The sequence below is a fragment of the Lacerta agilis genome, chromosome 9 (assembly GCF_009819535.1).
Source record: "Lacerta agilis isolate rLacAgi1 chromosome 9, rLacAgi1.pri, whole genome shotgun sequence".
Classification (NCBI taxonomy): domain Eukaryota; kingdom Metazoa; phylum Chordata; class Lepidosauria; order Squamata; family Lacertidae; genus Lacerta; species Lacerta agilis.
In genome coordinates, this window is record NC_046320.1 from 31,596,742 (window position 1) to 31,619,040 (window position 22,299).

Here is a 22,299-nt window from a genome sequence, read left to right on the forward strand (position 1 = left end):
GTATCTCAAGGTCAGCAAGCTATTTATTTGGCAAACTTCAGTTTGGTTAGCACAGGATATTCCATTTTCTTCTCTAATTAAAAACCATCCATCTGCTATTGCTCAGAAAGACCTCTTCATGTGAGAAGAGATACTTACATTACTTTGAATAAAGATTTCCATAATATTTCTAGTAAGTACCACTCTATGTCAATCCAATTCTCACACACCCCTTGCACGATCAATAATTTTAACCATTCCAGGTCAGTCCTCTGCCTTCGTCTAAATGATCGTTTAGTTTTCCTTCCAGTCTCGAGCAAAATTATTATTTTAGTCCATTTGGAAGTTAAATAGAAAATTTAGCAGGTTAAAGATTATTGTGGAAATCAAGCATTTCATCATGAGAAAGTTAAACATATGGCTCAGACCTCATGGGACTGTGCTACCTTAGAATGCACGTGAGAGGATCTTGGGACTGCATCCAGTCTAGACTTTTTGCCTGTGGAAAGCTAACAATTCAGGAAGAAGAGTTCTACCCAAGCCTTCTGCCCATGGGCGTAGCCAAGGGGGGCAGGGAAGGGCAGCAGCCCCCCCCCCAGCAACAAAACTCAATAAAAATACATAGGTAACAGAGGTTCTGCCCCCCGCCCAACAAAAGGCCTGCCCCTCTAACAAAAATCCTGGCTACACCCATGCTTCTGCCTAATCCATTAGCTTTCCATATACAGGGAGTTTTGCAGTGAAGAAATGAAATGTGGTCATTCACATGCATTTTGGGGTGGAGCAGTCCCAGGAGAGTTGTTAGATTTCTTCTTCACTCCCTTTCTCTCCCTCCTCCCCTGCCAATTTTGCTTTAGCCCCAAAATCCTGGTTCTGAACTGAGAGGCAGGGCTGGGGGGAAGAATCTCAGGATTCCGTGACAGTCTAACTTTAGATCTGATGGGAGAAGTTCCCTATTGAAAGTTGAGGAAGGATGAAAGGGGACTAGGATCACTGTATGCAACATCACACAGCTCCTCATTTACAAAAGATCAAAGTGGTTCGGTTCCCTCTCATTTCACATTCCCTCTGAGATTCACAAACACACACAAATCAGTGTCATTTTACTGACATTTAAAAATGCTAAATCAATAGTAACTAGGCTGTCCTTTCTTCCACAATTTGCACCTTAGAGTTCATGCATTTTATCTTGCACATTATGAATGCCTCATATTCAGGTCAAGGGAAGATGCAGGTGTTTTTTTGCTTTTTGCTTCTTCTTTTTTGCAGTTCCTACAAAAGGAAACAAACTGCTTGAAATTTCCGTATCCAATCTGTCATGCTCCACTCCCAATGAAAAGTGTAAGCCAACCTCCTACCTGCAGGCCAAATTAGGCCCAACAAGAATCCTAATTTGGCCCACCCATGAAGAAGTTTTCCCTAAACAATGCCCTCCTGCCCACACCTGATGTTGTATGTGGCATCAGGTATAGGGCAGGTAAATAGAATTGCTCCAAAGGAACAATGATGAGACTATACACAAAAATGTCTAGGCACAGGAATACTTTTTTTCCTTGTGCCATTAAACTGTTGAATTTGTGTGCGGAAGGGAGGTCAGTTGGTGGTATGGGGTTCCTTTGTTGGGCTGTTGTATCGTGAAGGGAATAGTGTTTGTATGGGGTACGTTTTCTTTACATTGCAATGTAGTTGAAGCAAAATTCCAAGTATGATTGATACTTGGCCAATAAAATTATTCCTATTCCTACTCCTTAAGCTCCTTGTGGTTACCCGGCAAGAGAAGGTTGGTGGCATGATATGTACCCAGTAAAGGGCATCACTCACTGCCCAGGCTGTGGGATTCTGCACCAGCTACAGCCTCCAGACCATCCATAAAGGAAGCCACACATCAAGCACATTGCAGTAATCTAAATGTCAGGTTACCAGTGCGTGAGTCATAGTGGCTAACTATCCCTGACCAGGATCCCTCTGACATCATGAACAGAATGGGTTGCTGTGGTCCTGCCTCTCACTCAGGAATGACATGTCAAAGGATGGCACCCACACCCTTATTGCTCCCTAAATGAGTTTCACTCCTTTGGGTTCACCCTGCTACTGGTATTTTACCATACTACAGCAGTGCTTCTGATTTAGTAGTTCTAGCAGGATGTCTGTATACTTGGGACTGAGACTCAGCTAGGTTAGCTGCAATGAGTCCAGACATTGCTGCCTCCTTTCTTGGGGCGTTGCCACAGGAAAGATGACATGTTAATTGCTTGGGTGCACAGGGAAACAGTTTGTGCAGTTGCTCTGTTCCTTGCTCAAATCCCCTGTTTTATTAAATGCTGGCAGGTATTTCTACTCAAAGATGTTGTGCTGTGGCACGTTAAAAATGCTTGTCAGCACTGAAAATCAAGACTTAGGAAGCCATCAAAAGAAATGATAATTTGCTTTGCTATGCAAATACTTCGCTACACACTAATGGGGTTTAAGTGGCCTGCATAAAAGACTGTGGCCCAAGTCTACCCTTAGGATTTGTCCAGACTGGCAGGAATCCAGGAAGGAGAGACAGCTCCTAAAGCAATTTTCTTCAAGAAGGGGAAGTTAGTAAAGTAGCAGGAAAGTCATGTGTTTATTATCATTCAATACTAACAGTTAAAAGCGATGTGACCGATTGATTTTGAAAATGCAGCATGCTGCCTTTCTGCTATAAATGGCATTCAAGGTAGCTTAACAATCAGTCATAATAAAAATCCAAAGCAGCAGATAAAAGTATCAGGACAGAAGATGCAGCAGTTAAATAATCACAATGGCCAAGAACTCAAAACACAAGAATCAGAGAACAGACTTCACTCAGCATCTATACACAGTAGAAAAAGGGAGTTTCTGTCAGCAGACAGTTCTGTAGTCTGACCACACACAGAGAAAAGTCATTCTCCTTACTTCTGCAGGGCAGAGAAGGGCAAATGCTACAGAAAGAGAAAACACATCTTCCCCTTGAGCTCTCTAAACAAATTGCTTAGTTTTTGGATCTTGGCACCAGAGACATAGCTATAGATAAAAGTTGCAAGTTAACTGTCTATTTGGTTACATTAAATAAGGTGAGGTTGTTGAACTACAGCTCCCATCAGCTGTAGCAAGCAGAGTGAATAGCCAGGGATTATAGGAATTGTATTTCAACATCTTGGGAGGGGTCAAAGGTTCTCCACAAATTATTTTGTAAAAAAAACAACTTTGGGCAGAGCAATCCTAAAGCTGACCAAAGGGCAGCTGAGAGGCTGTTGGTGCATAAGAACCAGGAGGATGCCAGTGATCCATCTGATCCAGCATCTGTTCTCACAGTGGCCAACCAGATGCCTTGAGAAAGCATACAAGGCGAATCTGAGTAAAACAGCCACTCTCTCTCTTGTGGTTTCCAGAACTGATATTCAGAAGTATGCTTCCTCTGACTGCAGCATAAATGCCACTCTGCAGGAGAGAGAAGCCTATCAGTGGGAAGCCCTCATGATGCCAGAACATGCACCGCTGAATATCCACAGAAAGCTATGTGTGCACCAAACATTGGTGGGAGGAGTGGAATGTCAGGGGAGGGCATGGATATATAGGATCCTAAGGACCTTCATTGCCTGGACATGACCCCCAAAGGGCACAGTACAATGTCAGCCCTGGAGCTGGTGAGTAATTTCCTTCCTGTTGGAATCAAAACTCCCCACCTCCATCACCACCAAACCTTCTGCCAGCTGGCAAGGCTTCTGCTATGGCTATTGCTCCACTGCAGAATTTCTTGGCCATAGGAATCCTCTTCAAATCAATGGTAGAGGTGTCCTCGATTTTTGTTTTCAGATAGTATGTTTTAATACAAGAAGAAGAGAAGAAGAAGAGAAGAAGAGTTTGGATTTGATATCCCGCTTTATCACTACCCGAAGGAGTCTCAAAGCGGCTAACATTCTCCTTTCCCTTCCTCCCCCACAACAAACACTCTGTGAGGTGAGTGGGGCTGAGAGACTTCAGAGAAGTGTGACTGACCCAAGGTCACCCAGCAGCTGCATGTGGAGGAGCGGGGAATCGAACCTGGTTCACCAGATTACGAGTCTACCGCTCTTAACCACTACACCACACTGGCTCTTGTAAAAGCTGCAGATGGGCAAGCATCATCTTGAAAGATACCTTTGTTCTTCTGCTGCTGCACACAGGAATATTGTCTCTCCTAAGATGAGTTGAGGCTCCAGTACTTTGGCCACCTCATGAGAAGAGAAGACTCCCTGGAAAAGACCCTGATGTTGGGAAAGATGGGGGGCACAAGGAGAAGGGGATGACAGAGGATGAGATGGTTGGACAGTGTTCTTGAAGCTACTAACATGAGTTTGGCCAAACTGCGGGAGGCAGTGAAGGATAGGCATGCCTGGTGTGCTCTGGTCCATGGGGTCACGAAGAGTCGGACATGACTGAACGACTGAACAACAATAAGATGACGCCTCTTATAGACACATTTGTGCATCATTTAAAAACAAAGACAATACTTCCTTTCTTCAGTTGTATTGATTTTACCTGTACAGAAAATGATGCAAATTGAAATCAATATTTGACTAAAAGTTATTTGTTGGGACATTTATTTGAACGTATGAAATTGGATCTTTGGTTCCCATAGTTCTGTATTACTTATGCTGAAATGCTGGAGATATGCTGCAAGACACACTGGAGTCTTCCACAACTCTACTTGGAGATGCTAGAAATTTACAGTACACCCCTATGTACGTTTACTTGAGACTGATGGGACGTATTCCTATGTGTGTGTAGGACTGCAGGCTGAATCTACATGAAAGCAATGGGCTCTAGCACTGAGCCATGGCTTCATCCCCCAGTGGGGCCTTCATTAATAAATAGAGTCTATTTATCTATGTCTGTATATATCTATGTCTATAAATAAGGACATGGCATGAGTAGTGCAGCTAGATTTACTGAGTCTGCTCAAGTACGCAGTGTGCTGCTTAATCATTCAATCAATCAAGCCTGGCTTCAAATCCTACTTACAGCACAAGCCTACACTGTCTGCTCAGCAGTAAATCCCACAGAGTTCAATGGGACTTACTCACAGGCAGTGGATATAGGACTGAAGTCTTAGTCTTATCTAGGAGGTAATTTTAAGGGCTTAAGGGGCATCTATATGAGGTTGATGGACCAGCATGTTGCTTAAAAGCATCAGGAAGGCAAGTCTCATCAAGACTAAGAGCCCTTGGGCAATACAGACAGATCAAAATTGCAGGGGAGGGGGGATATGGACATGTAAGAGAGAGAAAGGGGGTTATACTGGTTAAATAGGCACTTGCATATAAACATTTTCACATGTATTTTCATAACTTAAAAGACAGCCACCCCATACAAAGTAAAGAGAAATGGCCTTGTTAAATCACAGAAGTGATATTCTCTGTGGATTATGTCTACAGTTCCAGGCAAACTGCAGTTCCTGCCCCTACTTTTCCAGTTCACTTGGCCCAATTTACTTGTTGACAAGTTGATGCAATTATGTGGTTTAATCAAATATCAAGGTTATTTTTTTACACAGCACTCTGGCATTCTTCCTTCATCCACAGCAAATTCATAGCCTGCAGATGAAGATGCCAGCTGAAATAGAAAGAGCACTATGAACTCTGTACTGTTCTTACATTTATTCCTGCATAGCCAAGGACACCCCCCCCACTCGCCCACTTTATATACTTCTGCATCTGGCACTTGTATTTTCTGTGCAACAGGATACTTTATGTTTATTTTTATTCCTTAAAATATTTATAGACTGCCTTCTCATTAGAAATATAACAAGGCGGTATATAACATAAAAGAGTACAGAACAGACTCAAAAAATACAAGGCTATTGTAATATCTCAAAAAAAACATCAACAGCATGTCAATACATTGGTGGGTGCAAAACTTCAAATTACAAAGACCAATTTGAACAATTCAGCTTCTGAAAGGCATCTAAAAGAAACCAGGGATGACTCCTTATATTTGAAAAGAGCTTCACACTAAAGGATTACCAGTAGTCCATCATGAAGACTGACTGGGGACTGCAAAAAGTGCCCTACCAGAAGATCTGAGGTTAAATATGAGGTCCTTAAGGTTCTTTGGGCCCAGGTTGTGTTGAGTTTTGTGAATTAACACAATAACCTTGAACCTGGCTGAGTAGCAAATTGGCAATCAGAGCAGTTCTCTTAGCCAAGGAGTAGCCTGTTGCCAGTAGCCACAACTTTTGGCCCAGATACAAGAGCAGTCTCATATATGAAGGACATTACAGTAATTAAGTCTTGAAATTTATTTTATTTTTTAAAATTAAATTTCTATCCCACCCATCCTCCAAAATGAGTCCAGGGCAGTTACCAATGCATGGACCACTGTGGTCTCTCTATTCCAGTCTAGAGATGGAAGTGAGCAGCTGGCGTGGATGAAGAAGCTAGTAAAATGTATTCTTAGCCACAAAGGTCATTTGGGCCTCTAGTGACAAAGATGAATCAAGGGGTATCTTTAAGCTGCACACCTGCAACCCCATACAGAAAAGGTAGCTGACATATCTCCCAGAAACAGGAATTACACACACTGCATCCAGTCATCAGTCCAGGGCTTGCACAGCCTGACTCAGATGTAATGTGCAAATGGAGTTTGGTATCATCAGTACACTGATGTCTTCTCACTCCAAAACTCACAATAACTCCTCCCAACAGGTTCATATAGAATGTTGAACAGCACTAGGGACAATAAAGTGCCCCACTGCGCTCCACAGCACAAATGTCAAGCAGCTGAAGAACACTCACAATGCTGTTATTTGGAGATAGCAGGTAGGAATACAGCCACTGAAAAACATTGCCACCAATACCCATCCCGCAAAATCATTTCAGAAGGATACCATGACTAATGGGACCAAAAGTGACTAAGACATTGAGCAAAAGGAGGAGGGCTGCATTCTCCCTAAGCTGCTCTTTATAAAGGTCATCCATCAAGGTGACCAAGGCTGGATCTAGACACATCAAAAAAGCATTTCAGGAAAACGCATTGTAAACTTCATAATGGGAAAACATGCTGGCTAAAGTCGGGACTCCGCAGCGTCATCTGTTGTCACAGTGTTATAACGCATATACTGTACAATACTTTTTCTTTACTAATGTAGCTGAGTCCCAAGGCTGCAATGAATCCAGATTTTCAATTTTATCCTTGAATGTCTGCAGTTGTTTCAAATGGGCAATAGTTGTCACAATCCATTGGGTCCAGGACCAACTTGTTCAAGAGGGTCCCCTCCTTCCTAAAGAGTGTATGGGGTCAGCAACCTTTTTCAGTCGTGGGCCGGTCTACCATCCCTCAGACCATATATGCCCCACAACTAGACTATATGCCCCACAAATAACCCAGAGATGCGTTGTAAATAAAAGAACACATTTTACTCATGTAAAAACATGCTGATTCCCGGACCGTCCATGGGCCGGATTGGGCCACATCCGGCCCACGGGCTTTAGGTTTCCTACCCCTGGTGTATACATACAAACAAGTTTATTTTCTTCATGCAATCATCTTCACAATGAAGATAATGGGCAGACTAAAAATCATGAGTTGCATCCAACACTGCTGTTCTGCTTGCACAACACTCCTCTGCAGCCTTCTGTACACCTTCAAAGTCTGCTGCGGGAGACCCTCTGCAGCAGATCTTAGGGGTGTTAAGGGTAAGGAAGAGGAAGTCCCATTGCATGAGTGGAATGCTGCTCATACAGTGTTGAATGCAACTCTTGTGTTTCTAAATAATTAAAAATAAAACTGCACTGAAGCCAAAGCTCTAATAGGAAGGCTTAGAAATCTGTGGATTAGTTTAGCAGATAAAAACCCCTCTTCATTACGCAACTGCCCTGTCACATAGTTAAACGGAATGTTGAACTAACCCATGATAAGGTGTGTTTTTTTCTGCAGGAGATGGAGTGGGTCCTAGGATGGGTTGCCACCCACACCGGGCAGGATTATTCAGTTAAAGAGTGGGTTGCCCTTGTGGGAGGGGAACCCCCTTTCCTCTTCATTTGCACAACTGCCCAAGCCAAAAAAAAAAAGTTTAACAAAAATAAATGGGCCTGGCAACCATGAAAGCATATAAATGAAGTAGGTATGAAGGAGAGAAGAAGTGCCCAGAAGAAAACCATCTCTCCCCCCACCCCCAGCTCATGATCTGATATTGTTCAATGCTGCAGCTTATCCTCTGCAGGAAAACACTTTACATTCTGCAACGCACTTGAACCACCTAGGACAAAATCTTGTGTGCATGTGCAATGTATAGCATTAGCAAAATTAAAATAAGAAGCACATTCCTGCTTCCCTACATAACAGTTTCCTAGTACTGCTCTCATCAAGATTTGAATTTAAATTGGCTGAATTTCAATGCAGAGGGCTGAATTCTCTATTGTCTTACACTCATGCTAACCTCCTGAAAATCACCTAGTGCAAGAGATATAACACAATGTTTGGCCCCAAGAGCACATTTCTTCTGTGCAATCTGATGGGATCTGCTTTTGTTTAGAATGGGATATTACTGGAACCAATCGTCTATTTTTACATACTTGGGAATAATGAAATGCTATAGCATAAATCACTAAAGCAAGGGGGGGGTGGAATCTGTGGAAATCCAAAAGCACCTGATGCAAATCAGAGTTGAAGAATTGCATGACCTTTATAAATAAACACGAAGAGGTAACATCTCTCACACTAAAGGAATCAGTTAAAGCAAAATCCTGAAACTATAAGAAGAGCCCACCTACTCTGGCGTTCTGTTCACACCAGCCATTTGCCCATGGGAAGCCTGCAAGCAGAATCTAAGCACCACAGCACACTCCCAACCTGCTATTTCTAGCAACTGGCATTCAGAGATATACTGCCTCCAACAGTGAAAATTGTCTCCTCAACTGTCAGCAAATTTCACGTACCAGAATAATTTATATACAGAGATTTCCGACATGTAAAGGCATTTTAAATACTGGTTATTAAACAGGTGGCACCTCCAAGAAATAAACAGGAGTACATATATGTGCAATCAATATAATAGGCACTGTGGCAGCTTGCTGTGCCAATAGCATGTTTTGCTATTATACATGCACTGAGAATCTTTTAAGGTGCCATTGCCCTCTTCTGAAAACCTGTGAACCTCATAAGCTCCATTTACAACAAATTAAAAACAACAACGACAACATGCTGCCCAGCATTTTTCAGAGCAGGGCTGCACCTTTAACTACTGCCTACACCAGATGGTCTCGACATAAAAGCAGCAGGAGACAACATTTTAATGCTACTCGAACAAGCAACTTGTGCTAGTCGCAGACCAATGGAAGCAGCCTCAGCCGGCTAATCCTCTCTGTAACCATAGCAACTTCTATTTCAGACAGTTCCACGATTTTCAAGTCATATGGGCCTGCGTGAGTCCAAGTACCTCTTTTCCAACACTACTAATGCAACTAGGTATATTTTCTCCTGTGTTAGGAAACTACATTTCAGGAGATTTTACTCAGAGGAAAGCCTGAATTCGTTTTTCCATATGCAGATTTATGCAGTTATCAGTTTCCACATGGCACGCCTTATGACATGAGGCTGAAATGATATCAGCTGTTGCAAAATCATAAATCAGGGAAAGAACATTCTGAGTGGCTTAAATGGGGCTTCTCAAACTTGGGAGGGCAGCGGAAGAAGAGAAGGATTCTGCAAGTGCCACAATTTTTCCACAGGGAAAAAAAACTATTTGCTCCATCTATCAGAAAGAGACAGAAAGAGTCTGTTTGCAGAGGGAAACGCAGGCAGCAACACAGTACACCATACAAAGAAATCAGACTCCTAACCCTCCATGACTTGGCTCCAAGAACACCTACTCCCAGGTATGAAAATCTCACAACTAATGCCGTTAACAAAGAACAAAATGTCCACAATATATACAGCTGAATAGAGAGCCTGAGGAAGGTTGCATGCTTATATAAGATCCCATGCCAGTTGAATAGCGATCAAGGGCTACTCCCATGTCCATTTCCAAGAGAGAGTTTTGGTGAGACGCTTACAAGCTGATCTGCCCTGTGCTCTTAATCCACACTTGCTCCTTTTCTCAGGCAAAAGGAAACCTTTACAGCAGGAGTAGTGAAACTTTGGCCCTTCATATGCTGCAGGACTACAACTCCCAACCCTGGCTATTGGTCATGTTGGTTGCAGCAGATGGAAGTTAAGAGTCAAACTACATCTGGAGGGCTACAGAGTTCCCACTCCTGTTTTAGAGTCAAGATGCTAGGGAACACATAAAATAGTGGCAGAATATTGCTCTCCAGCAACACACCAGAGGTACAGAAAAGCTAAAACAAAAATTAAACTTGGAAGGGTGCACATTCAATTACTAGGAGTTACAGAAGCAAAGCCTCACAACATGAGAGGATCCAGTCACAAAACTGTAATGTCATGTCTCATTTGGCCCCTAGGTCCATCTGGAAATAGCTCACCTTTATTACCTGGACAAAAGTCCCACAACATATTATAGTATACAAGTACAACCACATTCTCCCAAATTAGCGGAGCCTCAAATTTTATTAAATGCAACTGGAATGGAGTTGCAAAAGTGAAAAGTCAGTGAGTAAACACTGGACACAATCCACCAAGTTTAACTATTATTATGAAACCATCTTTTACATCTTTTTGAGCTGCAGCCTTAGAAGCCTCAGGGAAATGAACATTGTAGTGTACTGTGCTGTATGCTTTATGATTGTTAATGGTTTTATTGCTTCTTTTATTTCTTACATATTGTATTTTATTGTATCACAATCCCATAGAATTCAAATTATAATGCAATAAAATACAATATAATAAATCAAAGAAGTAATAAAAATACAGTTAAAAATATATGTGAATACTTAACGCATAAGCTATGAGACCATAGCTTGGGAACCCAATCTAGTCAAACCTGTGCCAAAGGACAAAATCCACAACTACATCACCCCTGAGAGGTGGCCACCCATCTCTGTCATCTACCACCTTCCAAGGCTCTCATTTCGCTATCAGTTTGAAGGAGAAAGGCTCCAGGATTCTTGGGAAAGTGTGAAAGCTTTCAACAGGAAAATTTCCAGTCCTCTCCTTTCACCTTCACCTGAACGCGTGTGCGTGCACACACACACACACACACACACACACACACACAACCCTTCATGTTGCTCTCCGTCTTCTCTTAATCCCACCCGTTTCCTTCTAGCACTGATACTCGCAATGTTTGAAGAGGTTCAATAATGTTTTTACAACATGCTGCTTGGGGAAACCATAGGAAATATGAAAAGAGTATATATTATAAGGTCTTTGAATCCAATCCTTCTGGCAAGGTCAGAAACTTCTCTAGAGAATCTCTCCAGTGCAACAAGCTTAGCCTAAGAGCCAAGTGCTTCACTAGAACAAATGATTACTTTCTGTATAGGTCTAGTGTAGCTCTGCATGGGTGGCATTTAGCACACAAGGAGGAATTTTCCAAGTAAGGTACTTATCTCTCTTTGGCACAGATTTCTTTTAATTTAAAGTGATTCCTTTATTAGCCTCTATTAAGTTTACTATCTATTGGAGGAACAATCCAGCATATTGTAACACACCAAAACAAGATATTACACTGTAGCATCAACATTCCTACAATTACAAGAGGCCACAGAAGTCAACTCAAATGGATGCATATAACCATGCTTACCTCTTCTGTTAGCGTGAATGGTAGTCTGTAAAATAGCAACATGGTCATATTTGAAGCACTGCTTTTTGAAGCCACTATAAACAAGAAATATGTTCACTATATCTTGTCTTGTTTAATGAAAACGTTTGCGTGAACATCTGTATACATGCTTTAGCCTTGGAATTTTCACAGATCCAAGTATCTCTGTTTTCCATCAATTTAAAAAATAACCGCAAAAGATAAAACCTTTGGATGAACCCACAAGCATCTTTAAAAATGATGTTAAAGCACTTTCTTAAAATGGCAGCCTTTCTTCTTCTTCGAGCCAATTATTTGCTAACATCTTTTATGTTTTGAAAAAGCACCTATTAAAGATAGAGATTCCAGTTCACTTCCAAAACATTTTACAACTTTTTGTAAATTAAACTGGCATTTATTGCCAAATGCAGGAAATACACCCATTCCCTTAAAAAAAAAACTTCATTAAAAAGTACTCAGGGTGTACATTTTTATGGCTTCACCAGAGAGAAAGGAAAATGTTGCTGTAAGCTGAACTCAACAAGGCCCTTTGAATCGCTGGGGAGTTTAAGTGAGTAAAAGATTATTTAGATATTACAAGAGATTTGGGGGAAAGTGAGTTTGCTTAAGTGCTTTGATTGGGTATTGTAGCAGAAACGGTCAAAGTGCAGCCCCAAAGCCCACAATGGAGAGCACAATAATAGTGCATGAATATTCAAGCCCCTCAGCTGTTGTAACATCCCATATAGACCTTTGGAATATATCTTCTTGAGTCATGTTTAAATTTTACTCACATGTAATTTTCAGACATTTTAAGATATCCCCAAAGGACTCATTCTTTGTCCTCCTGCACCAGCTGACTTACTAAGAGAGTTGCCAAGTGTTCCTTACTTTAGGTGCCTCTTTTGGCATTAAAGCTCCACAGCACATACAGATCCTTTATTTCAAAAACCTTGCATGCAGCTACCCTTACAATGAAGATATGTTGATATGGAAATGCCTTCCATCACATACTGGGGGGGGGGACCTTTTTTAGCTTGAGGGCCACATTCCAGTGATTGGTTCAGCTAGAGATAGAGCAATACAAATGCAAGTCAGGTAAGGTGCTCAGAATTATGATGGGGAAGTCAGACAGTGCCGACATGTTAAAAGTAGAAGATGATGATGAAAAACTACTGGTGGACATGTTGATCAACCAATTGCAAAGCATGTGGCTTTCAGCCTGCAGAATCTCTCTCCCCCCCCCCACCCCCCTTTGCTGAAGATCCTCCAAAGCATTTTACTTGGGTTCCGGTTTTCAGTGAAATTGTATTTGTCCTATATTTATGCCAAAGTTAACTTTAGCCCCATGCTTAAGTGCTACATTTAATAGAAAGCCGACCCCTTGTGCTCTGCACCAAGTGAGATCAACTCATTTCAAACACTGAAGAATGCTAAATAAGCCAACACCTAGTAACTAGATTCTAGTTTTTAAAACACACACTAGCTTCAGGCATGTTTAATTTTCACTGATGTGCAAGCCAGATAACTACAGCAGAACGAAACATTGTTGTATGCACATGGAATTTCTGTAGCTAGGTGAAGAAAAATGACATTCAACTGAATGCCACTATTTATAAGTACCAAGAAATATCTGAGCCACAACAGCTGTATCAGGAATGATGCTGTTTGACTGCTGCTATGTTCCATTCCCCCACGCTTGGGCTTTGGAGTGGGAGAAGGCTGTAGATTACAGCAGAATCTGTCAAAAGAAGGAGAATGTGTATACAGTCATCACCTCTGTTTTCTCACCAAAAAAAGCAACTCAGGATGGAACCATCCATGGTACAAGGGCCAGGACTGACCTAAATGTAATCAGATTCTACAACTCTAGTTAAAGTCAATGCCTGGCTCTGATTCCTGGGCAGTATGCCTACAAATTACTATTTGCTGGGAACACCAGGCAAGAGCTATTGCTTTCATGTTCTGTTTTATATGGGCTTCCCAAAGGCCTCTGGTTGGCTACAGTATGAAACAGGATGCTGGACTGATCCAACAGGGCTCTTGTCAATTACCACTAGAGGAAGTCGGAATAAAAAGTAATCAGAGATAACAATAATGAACAACATGGAAAATGTAGTGGTACCACAAACCTCCAGAGAATGGCAAATAAAAATAATTTTAAAATAAATAAATTGCCTTGAGCCTCTCGTGCCTTGTGCATGACAACTTAATATAATTTCAGCATAGTACTTCAGTATGTGAGAATGATGCCAAGGAAAGGCCACAGAGAAGATGCAATTGTTTCAGACAAAATAGTCCCAAGCCACTTTATGTTGTAGGTTTTCAGAATCATAACTTAATCCAGGCATCCCATGGAAAACTGCCAAAAATAACAACCCCCCCCCCCAAACTAAGGCAGCATTTGACTTTTGAAGCACTAGGACATGGAAAGTCCCTAGATGCATATCCCTACAATTTCTGGGTCGTCTGCCATGAGGAGCCTTACATTATCTAGGCAATGCAGTATGCTATAGATAAGTCACTCTCCTCTTTTCTTGCACATCTGCCTGAATTGCTGTGATTCATGTTGCTGGTGTGAAATGCAATGCTGTGAAGAATCCAGATGAGATAATTTAAGTCATCAGTCATGCTTTGATCCAATTAGCAAAAGGAAGACACAAACCATTTATTACAGAAAAGCAACATCGATACATAGGAGTAAGGCAGCTTATTACTTATTACTTTTTTGTGAGGCAATGGAAACTACATCTTATATGACCCCTTTATATCATTGGTCAAAATGAGCTGCAGCATCAAAACTACATTTAGCAAATTCCAATCAAGATATAGCCTGTGATCGTGTAAGTTCTTCAGACAAGGTGTTGTGGGGCAACTTGTTCCTGAGGTCTACATTTTTGTTTTACTTATCTCTGAGAAAGGGCACAGTAAATAGGTTTTAAATAGGAACTCTGTACTCCAGTTACATTTTTCACACACAAAAAATCTATTATCCTTTGCTAGCATTCAATAAACCATCAAAGACTTTTGGCCAAGCAAAAGCTGGCACTCTCCCATTTTTAACATTTAGCAGCTCTAGGAGAAGAGTCTAGGAAAAAAGCCACTCTGTATGTTTTTTTAAAGTGCATAATTGGTTTTCAAGATTTGCCAAGATACTTTTAAAAGAATGACACAATAAGCCAGATCTGTTCCTGGAGAACTATTCTTGTATCTAATGTATACATTGTAGGGTATTTAAATAAAGGGTTTTATGTTGTTGGTTTGTTTGTTTTTGTTTTGTTTTAGAAATAGAAACTTTTCTTATAACTAATTCAAGACACCAGTCCATTAGGTCCGTCCCGGCTGTGGTGAGCTGATCTGCAGGAAGTTTTCTACAAGCTACAAAGAATGTGAATACACTGTATTTTATTTTAATATCTGCTGAGTTAACTTCTATTAACTAACAAGCAGTGGCGAGCTAAAAGACCACCATGGAGTATATTAAAAGGGTGGTCAGAATTAAAGTTGGGAAGCGTACTTGACCCCATTATTTTAGAAATCCATGGAGGGAAGGGAGGAGGTCTGAAGGTTAAATTGATGTTGTAAAAAAAAAAAAGATACAAAATATAGATGTTATGGAAAATGTGAGAAATATATATGATGTTGTTGTTGTTTAGTCATTTAGTCGTGTCCGACTATTCGTAACCCCATGGACCAGAGCACGCCAGGCACTCCTGTCTTCCACTGCCTCCCACAGTTTGGTCAGACTCATGTTGGTAGCAGATACACACACACACACACACACACACACACATGAATGACACCAGTCTATTAGTCCTCAGGAGAATATGGTGTTTCAACAGCAATATTCTAGAGCCATGTGACAATACGTCCAAATGTGCCAACCCTAAAGTGACTTAATGCTGGCACACAAACCACTGGTAGAAATGTTTAGGGAAGGGCCATGGTTCAGTAGCAGAGCATCGGCTTTACATGCAGAATGTCCAAGGTTCAATCCCCAGCATCTCTGGGTGTAGCTGGGAGAGACTCCTGCCTGCAACCCTTGAGAGCTGCTGACAATTACTATAATATTGACAACTCTGAGCTAGATAGTCCAGTGGTCTGTATAAGGCAATTTCTTGTTTTCCTGGGATTGGGATGCCTTCTGGAAATCAGATTAGTTGCTTGTGCAATCTAATCAATACCTCAACATGTTTCTCTCCATCTGCTTTCTTCACCCCTAGTGACTGCAGTCACTGAAATTTACTCTATGGCCCTATATGTATGGTCCTGCCCTTTCATTTGCACAGTCTCATTCAGGGTTCAATTTCTTGGTCACACTATAATATGATGCAATATTACCTTTCATATATGTCAAAGATTGCTTCTTTTTTTAAAAAAAAAATCCCACGTATAAACTGCAGCTCAATGCAGTGCAATTTTTATCTTTGAACCTTTTCCATCCAGCAGCCAGATCATGGGTTCCTGAGTTCCTGGGTTCCTTCACCCACAGTGGACCCCTCTTTCAGGTGGGGTGGGGGTAGGCACCCACCTGTCAGACTTCACCATGATGTGAGGTGATTCATTTTTCCCTTGCACGAAAGGAAGAGCCACGCTGATTCAAGTGTTGCTTGAAGTCACCGCCAACCAACTGATTCATGCCGACTTCAAGATCTGCTTTTGGTGGGAGGTTGGCTGCACAATGGAGTCCCTACTGGGGAACTTTGTAGTGCAATCAGCTGCTTGGCACAGTGATAGCAAGCTTCTGGTGCCTAAATGATCCTCTCGAAGTTCAGCTTGATATACATGATACAAAATATGCTCGTGTGCATATTCACAAAGTGAGGCATAGATCCATACGAAATATGTTTTAGCAGGCAGGCTGAGCCTCTTCCTTTTCCAGACCTCCTCCAAAAATCAGCATAGGTCACAATATTTAACAAGCAGCATTCTTATTCAGTGTCATTCAATAAATCAAACAGAAGAGCAACAACTGTATTAATTTGTGCTTTCTAAGTTTTGCAACAACATAAACCCATATGTGTGTGTGTGTGTGTAGCTTATTTATGAAATCTAAGCTCCCTGAAGTACGCACTCAGACAGAAGACATGTGCATTATATATGACTGCAACAGCTGGCCAGATTTGTTATCTTATCAGTCTAACAAACTTACCGGCCTTCCACAGAGTACTTAACCTATTGGCCATATTTACATCAAACACTGAAAGCACTATGGTACCATTTAAATAGTCATTGGTTCCCCCAAAGAATTACGGGAGCTTTAGTTTGATAAGGGTGCTGAGGGCTGGTGGAAGACCCCTGTTCCCCTCACAGAAATGCAATTCCCAGAGTGGTATAATGACCAGTCCCACTTCACAGGGAACTCTAAGGGAATAGATGGTTTCCTAACAACTCTCAGCACCCTTAGCAAACACTCAGAATCCTTTGGGGGAAGCCATGAATGTTTAAAGTGGTATCACAATGCTTTAAATGTATGTTCTAAGTGTGGCTATTGTTATTCTAGGAACAAGGTGGGAAGTAACTGCTTTTTAAAACCACTTTTAAAAACGCAACTAGAAGAAGCTTTGTGGAAACTGACCTTCTAATCTGACTTCAGCATCTCTTGAAATAGCTGAGCCTGGTGCAAGAATCTAAAAACATCCATAGCTGCATCTACAAGCTATCTTTTCTGGTAAGTGACAGTCCCAAGTTCAAATCTTACCTTCAAAGTGGCAATTTCCCCACAGGTTCAAATGCCATTTCCATGGTTTTGGATGGAGACCTAGGCTGACCCAGTTCTTGTGCTGCCAGAAATCTATTGAAACTGCCATGGTTTGTGCTAGCAAAGAGATTGCTAGGCTCTTACCATGTAACATAATTCTCAGCCACTTCTTAAGCTCCAAAATATGGCGCGATACCCCTAAATTGCAAAATCATGTAGAACAAGAAACCTGGAAATGTTGAGTAGAATGAGCAACCCAAAACGACACAGGTTTTTAATATGATTGTATGGTGGTTCATTTACAAGCTGAAACACTTTAATGTACAAAACCTATTTCAATGCAGCTAAGTCCAATGCATAAACTGCATTCAGCCTGTAATGAAGTAGTGCCTTGTTATGATACCTTTCTCAATTATTATTATTTTTTGGGGGGGGAGCTCCAACCTTCATGGGTCCAGCCCCTATAGAACTCCTCGGAGACAAGACCCACAAGTTCATGCTTCATATAATTTCAGCAGGGATGGGAATAGCAGAAATATGAGTCACAGACCACTGCCTTTTCTGTTTTGTATAACATCCAGACTAGATACCAGTGACATCTTGGAATGTATATTTGAAATACTAATGAATTTTTTGGGGGGGAGGGAGATAAAATGGGCAGGGAAGGATCCTAAATGGAGGCTGTTTAGTGGAGTGTGGATGAGTCATTGCTGCTGTTGCTGAACTTTGATTTTAGTTTTGCTGTATGTTTTTAAACAGTTTTATAAGCCTGGATTTGTATTTTTAAACGTGTTATAAGCTGTTTTGTGGAATATTTCCCTTTAAATATGTGTGTGCAAATAAACACATACTTGAAACTGGCTCCCCACCCCCTTTCGTCCTTACATGGTGTGCATGTTAAACAAACATATAGTCCCAAACAGGTTTTCTTCCTGATCTTTTCCTTCCCTTCAGTGTCTTCCTCAGCTCTTGACACTTGCAGTATTCATCACTCCCACACTGTTCTCCCAATAGATTCTGGAGTTCTCACAATCAAGCCTCTATTCACAAAACCCAAGGTTAATTCACTGATCTCTTGGTATAAAGACATTGAGTTTCTAATAAAAATAAAGCTTTGGCAAATTAAAAAGTCAAATCATTCTCTTGCTCAGCTTAGAAGGGGTACAGCTTTGGGAATTTTCAAAGACACACACAACCAAACAAAGATTAAGCTGTGCTAGCAGCTAAGAACTATTTTGGCTTGACAGAACATGTGGCTGAATCTTAAGGCAAGCCAGAGTTTTCCTAGGAAGAACAAAAAGAAAACTTTTGAAGACTTGGGTTCTCCAGGCAATGAAGGACAATTGGTACATTCTGCAGCTTTACCACACACAAAAAGCAGCAGAGCAACCTCTGAGTCTTGCTCTAATTTATGCAAACTAGTGCCATTATTATTCAATAATTTCCTAATTAACTCGATTTATTCTTATACAACTGGTGCTCATCAGTCAATGTATAATCCTGTGTGTCATTCTATCATTTGTCCTATCTTGCAGTAAGAGAGATATTCTAGAATTCATCATCACTGTTGCCTGGTATATGCATCTATCATCAGAATCTACTGTCAAAGGTCTAGATATTCGTTTGGCAGATCTGACTTATGACAATCTTATGTTCATTATTTACTGATTAAATAATTATATCCCACCTGTTATGCTGGCACCTCAAAGCAAATAATAAAATACAATGCAGAATATGTAACACCACTGAAAACATTAAATACAATAAATAACAATCAAGTGGTCAAAAAGTCCACATTCTACTGTGGCAGACAGTAATAGACAGCAAAGGCTATGGTGAATGGAAATGTTTTCATTCAAATGGTATCTCATCATTATATTTCTATTGCTATATCAATGAGAATTACTACGAGATTCACCTAAAACAAAAACTGGCTTCCTGTTTATCGTGCCTGTTGCCCAATGTGTTGATTCATGCAGCTTTGATATTTGCAGGGATCTCTGTTTTCAACAATAGGATGCTGACCTGCTCTGATTTTTTTCCTGATTTTTTTTTTACTGCTGCTGCTAGTGAGAGCTTGTAGGCCATTCCATCTGCTTGCCCACTCTGTTCCTAGATGCCAACCAGCCAACACTTCATTGCTGATTCCAGAAGAAGGATAGTAGAAACATCTATGGCTATCTGGCTTGCTGCCACACTAGAGTGCAAACCTTTTGGAGTTTGCATGAGGGCACCAACCTCTTTTAAGTTTGTGCTGTGGGATGTATTATCCAAGTAGGAGAAATAAGTGATATAATATTGGGTAGCAGGATTGGCCCACCCATGAGGCAAGGTGAGGTGAGTGGCAGGACCCATAGGGGTAGCAGATTCAGATGTAGATCTTTACTCCCCACTTCTTCCCTGTGGGGAGGGAGGTGCCATTTTGTGGTTTTCCCCAAACACCAAAATGTCTTGAGCAGCCTTGTTGGGTAGTTTTTGCTGTCCGAAGTGAGAATCTGAGTTGTAATGTTTTTGTTCGTTTCAAAGGTGTTCAGTACCACTCAGTGTGAGACACTGACTGAACCGGTATAGAATACAACCCTATGAGGGTGAGAGTCTAGATGGAAGTAGTTTTGTTGCTGGTTATGACACCACATTGCCCTAGAATGAATGAGCCGGTTGTAAATTAGGCTTAATGCTGCCATATATTTTTGTAGACCAAACATTCACTTTTTAATAACTGTTTGACTGGGGATTAATTATCTGTATGCTTGGTTGGAATGCACAAATGTGAGGCTTTGATTTGGAAGACTGCTAAGGATGCATTTGGGAGCCATTACTGTGGAGTGATGGGATGCGGGTGGCGCTGTGGGTTAAACCACAGAGCCTAAGGCTTGCTGATCAGAAGGTCGGCAGTTCGAATCCCCGCGATGGGGTGAGCTCCCATTGCTCGGTCCCTGCTCCTGCCAACCTAGCAGTTTGAAAGGACGTCAAAGTGCAAGTAGATAAATAGGTACCGCTCCGGTGGGAAGGTAAACGGCGTTTCCGTGCGTTGCTCTGGTTCGCCAGAAGTGGCTTAGTCATGCTGGCCACATGACCCGGAAGCTGTACACCGGCTCCCTCGGCCAGTAAAGTGAGATGAGTGCCGCAACCCCAGAGTCGTTCATGACTGGACCTAATGGTCAGGGGTCCCTTTACCTTATTTCCTTACCAGCCAGACTGTATGGTAAATATTGTTAGCCACTGTGTGCGCCACCATGGAACCTGGCAGCACCAGCATGGGTATTATTTGACCGATTCATGTATTCAGAGAAATTTTAGCTACTACTGTTATTGCATCAAGCAGCTGCAGTGGAGAAGCATTTCTCTGAATAGGAGGACCTGTGTTACACTTTTAACATTGTGTGTGTGTGTGTGTGTGTGTGTGTGTGAAGAGAGAGACAGAAAGAGATGGAGCTAGTCTCCAACAAGTCATGGTACATATATGGCTTTCCATCAATGGCTACTGGCTCTTTAAAGATTGAAGACAGAGGCCTTCCTATGCAACCTGACATGTGGCTGGTACCTTGATCTATAACAGTGATGGGGAACCTGTGGCTATCCAGGTGCAGTTAAGACTCCAGTTCCCACCAATCCCAACTAGCATGGCCAGTGGTGGAAGATTATGGGAGCTGCACTTCAATGGCATCTGGAGAGTCAAGTCTATAAGAAACCATCCCGCCAAATGGCTCTCTACCTGCTTCTCTTCCCACTCCAATAAGGCCCGCACAGATGAATCCTTTTCCCAACTAATTCCCTTAAACCAGGAAGGTTTCAGTTGTCCGTCCAAAGCCATTGTACGGTGAAATGCGCTGCACGTGGCCTCTGCCATCACACAAGCAGCTCAGCCAGCCCACTAAGCCGAGTCAAAATCATGGCTGTGAAGGTGTAGGCAGAGATCCTCAAAGCCCGGTTACCAGGAAAGATTATCATTATCACCATAGCATCCGTTGCATGCTCTGCGTTTCCAGGTCTGCGCACACACGTAACCGTACTGGGAACACAGCACATTGTACCCTCGCTGCCATAAAAGGGGGTCACCATGGCCGGGATTTCAAAGGTCTCCTAACTCTCCTTCCTGCATGAGGTCATGATCCCCGAAATAGACCCAAGGGGGTCACGCTGACCTCAATGCCGAGTGTGAATTTGCAAGGGAGAGAGGTTGTTTATTCCACCTGAGAAAGCAAAGGAAAAAATGGGGACGGTGGAGTGGAGAAAAGAGGAGGCACCCAGGACACCCCCACCCCAGCACTACCGGGGGGCTGCGTCAGGGGCCAGGGGGGCTTCCCTTACCAGGCTCGTGCTCGCCCGGGTTGTCGGAGAGCTCGATGACCAGCAGCTCCCTGCCCTCGGAGCTGCGGCCCACGGTGTAGATCCTGCTGATGGACGAGCACTGCAGCCACACCGACACCATCGCCTCGCGCATCTCCGGGTAGCGGTGGTACTCGAAGGAGATGCCGTCCTCCTGGCTGAGGCGGCGCCGCCGGTTCGCCGAGCCGCCGCCCGCCACCGCTTCGGGCTGCTCCGCCTCGGAGCCCTGCCGCAAGGCGAAGGCGCCCAGCGCGCCGCAGAGCGCCGCCAGCAGCAGCGCCCAGAGCCCACCTCGCCGCGCCATGCCTCACGAAGAAGAACGACGGGCGAGCGGCGGGTGGCAATGCGGGCTTCTTCTTCTTCGCTCAGCTGCTGCCTTGACGTGCTGCGTCGACGCGGGCTGCGCTCCCTCTGCGCTCGCCTCCACCTCCCGCAGGCGGAGAAACCTGCTCTGTCCAGGAAGAGTGCTCGCTCCGCAGACTGCACTACTCGCGCCGCAGCCGCCGGGGGGAGACGCAGGATGTACCACTGCCGCGCGCGGGCGGGGGATGCGAAGGTGTGACGTTCCGCCACGCGCGCGCCGCCCCGTCGACCTGGTAGCGCCGTG

At 42.7% G+C, this 22,299-nt stretch overlaps 1 protein-coding gene across 1 annotated transcript in view; it reads right to left on the reverse strand.

Moving 5' to 3' along the window:
• The window catches only part of CPE (carboxypeptidase E), a 55,088-nt gene extending 33,077 nt beyond the window's left edge, over nucleotides 1-22,011 (reverse strand). Inside the window, exon 1 of the mRNA XM_033159975.1 lies at nucleotides 21,675-22,011. Within this exon, the coding sequence (XP_033015866.1) occupies nucleotides 21,675-21,996 (322 nt within the window). The 5' untranslated portion in view covers nucleotides 21,997-22,011. The remainder of the gene's footprint in view (nucleotides 1-21,674) is intronic.
• Nucleotides 22,012-22,299: the final 288 nt, after the last annotated feature.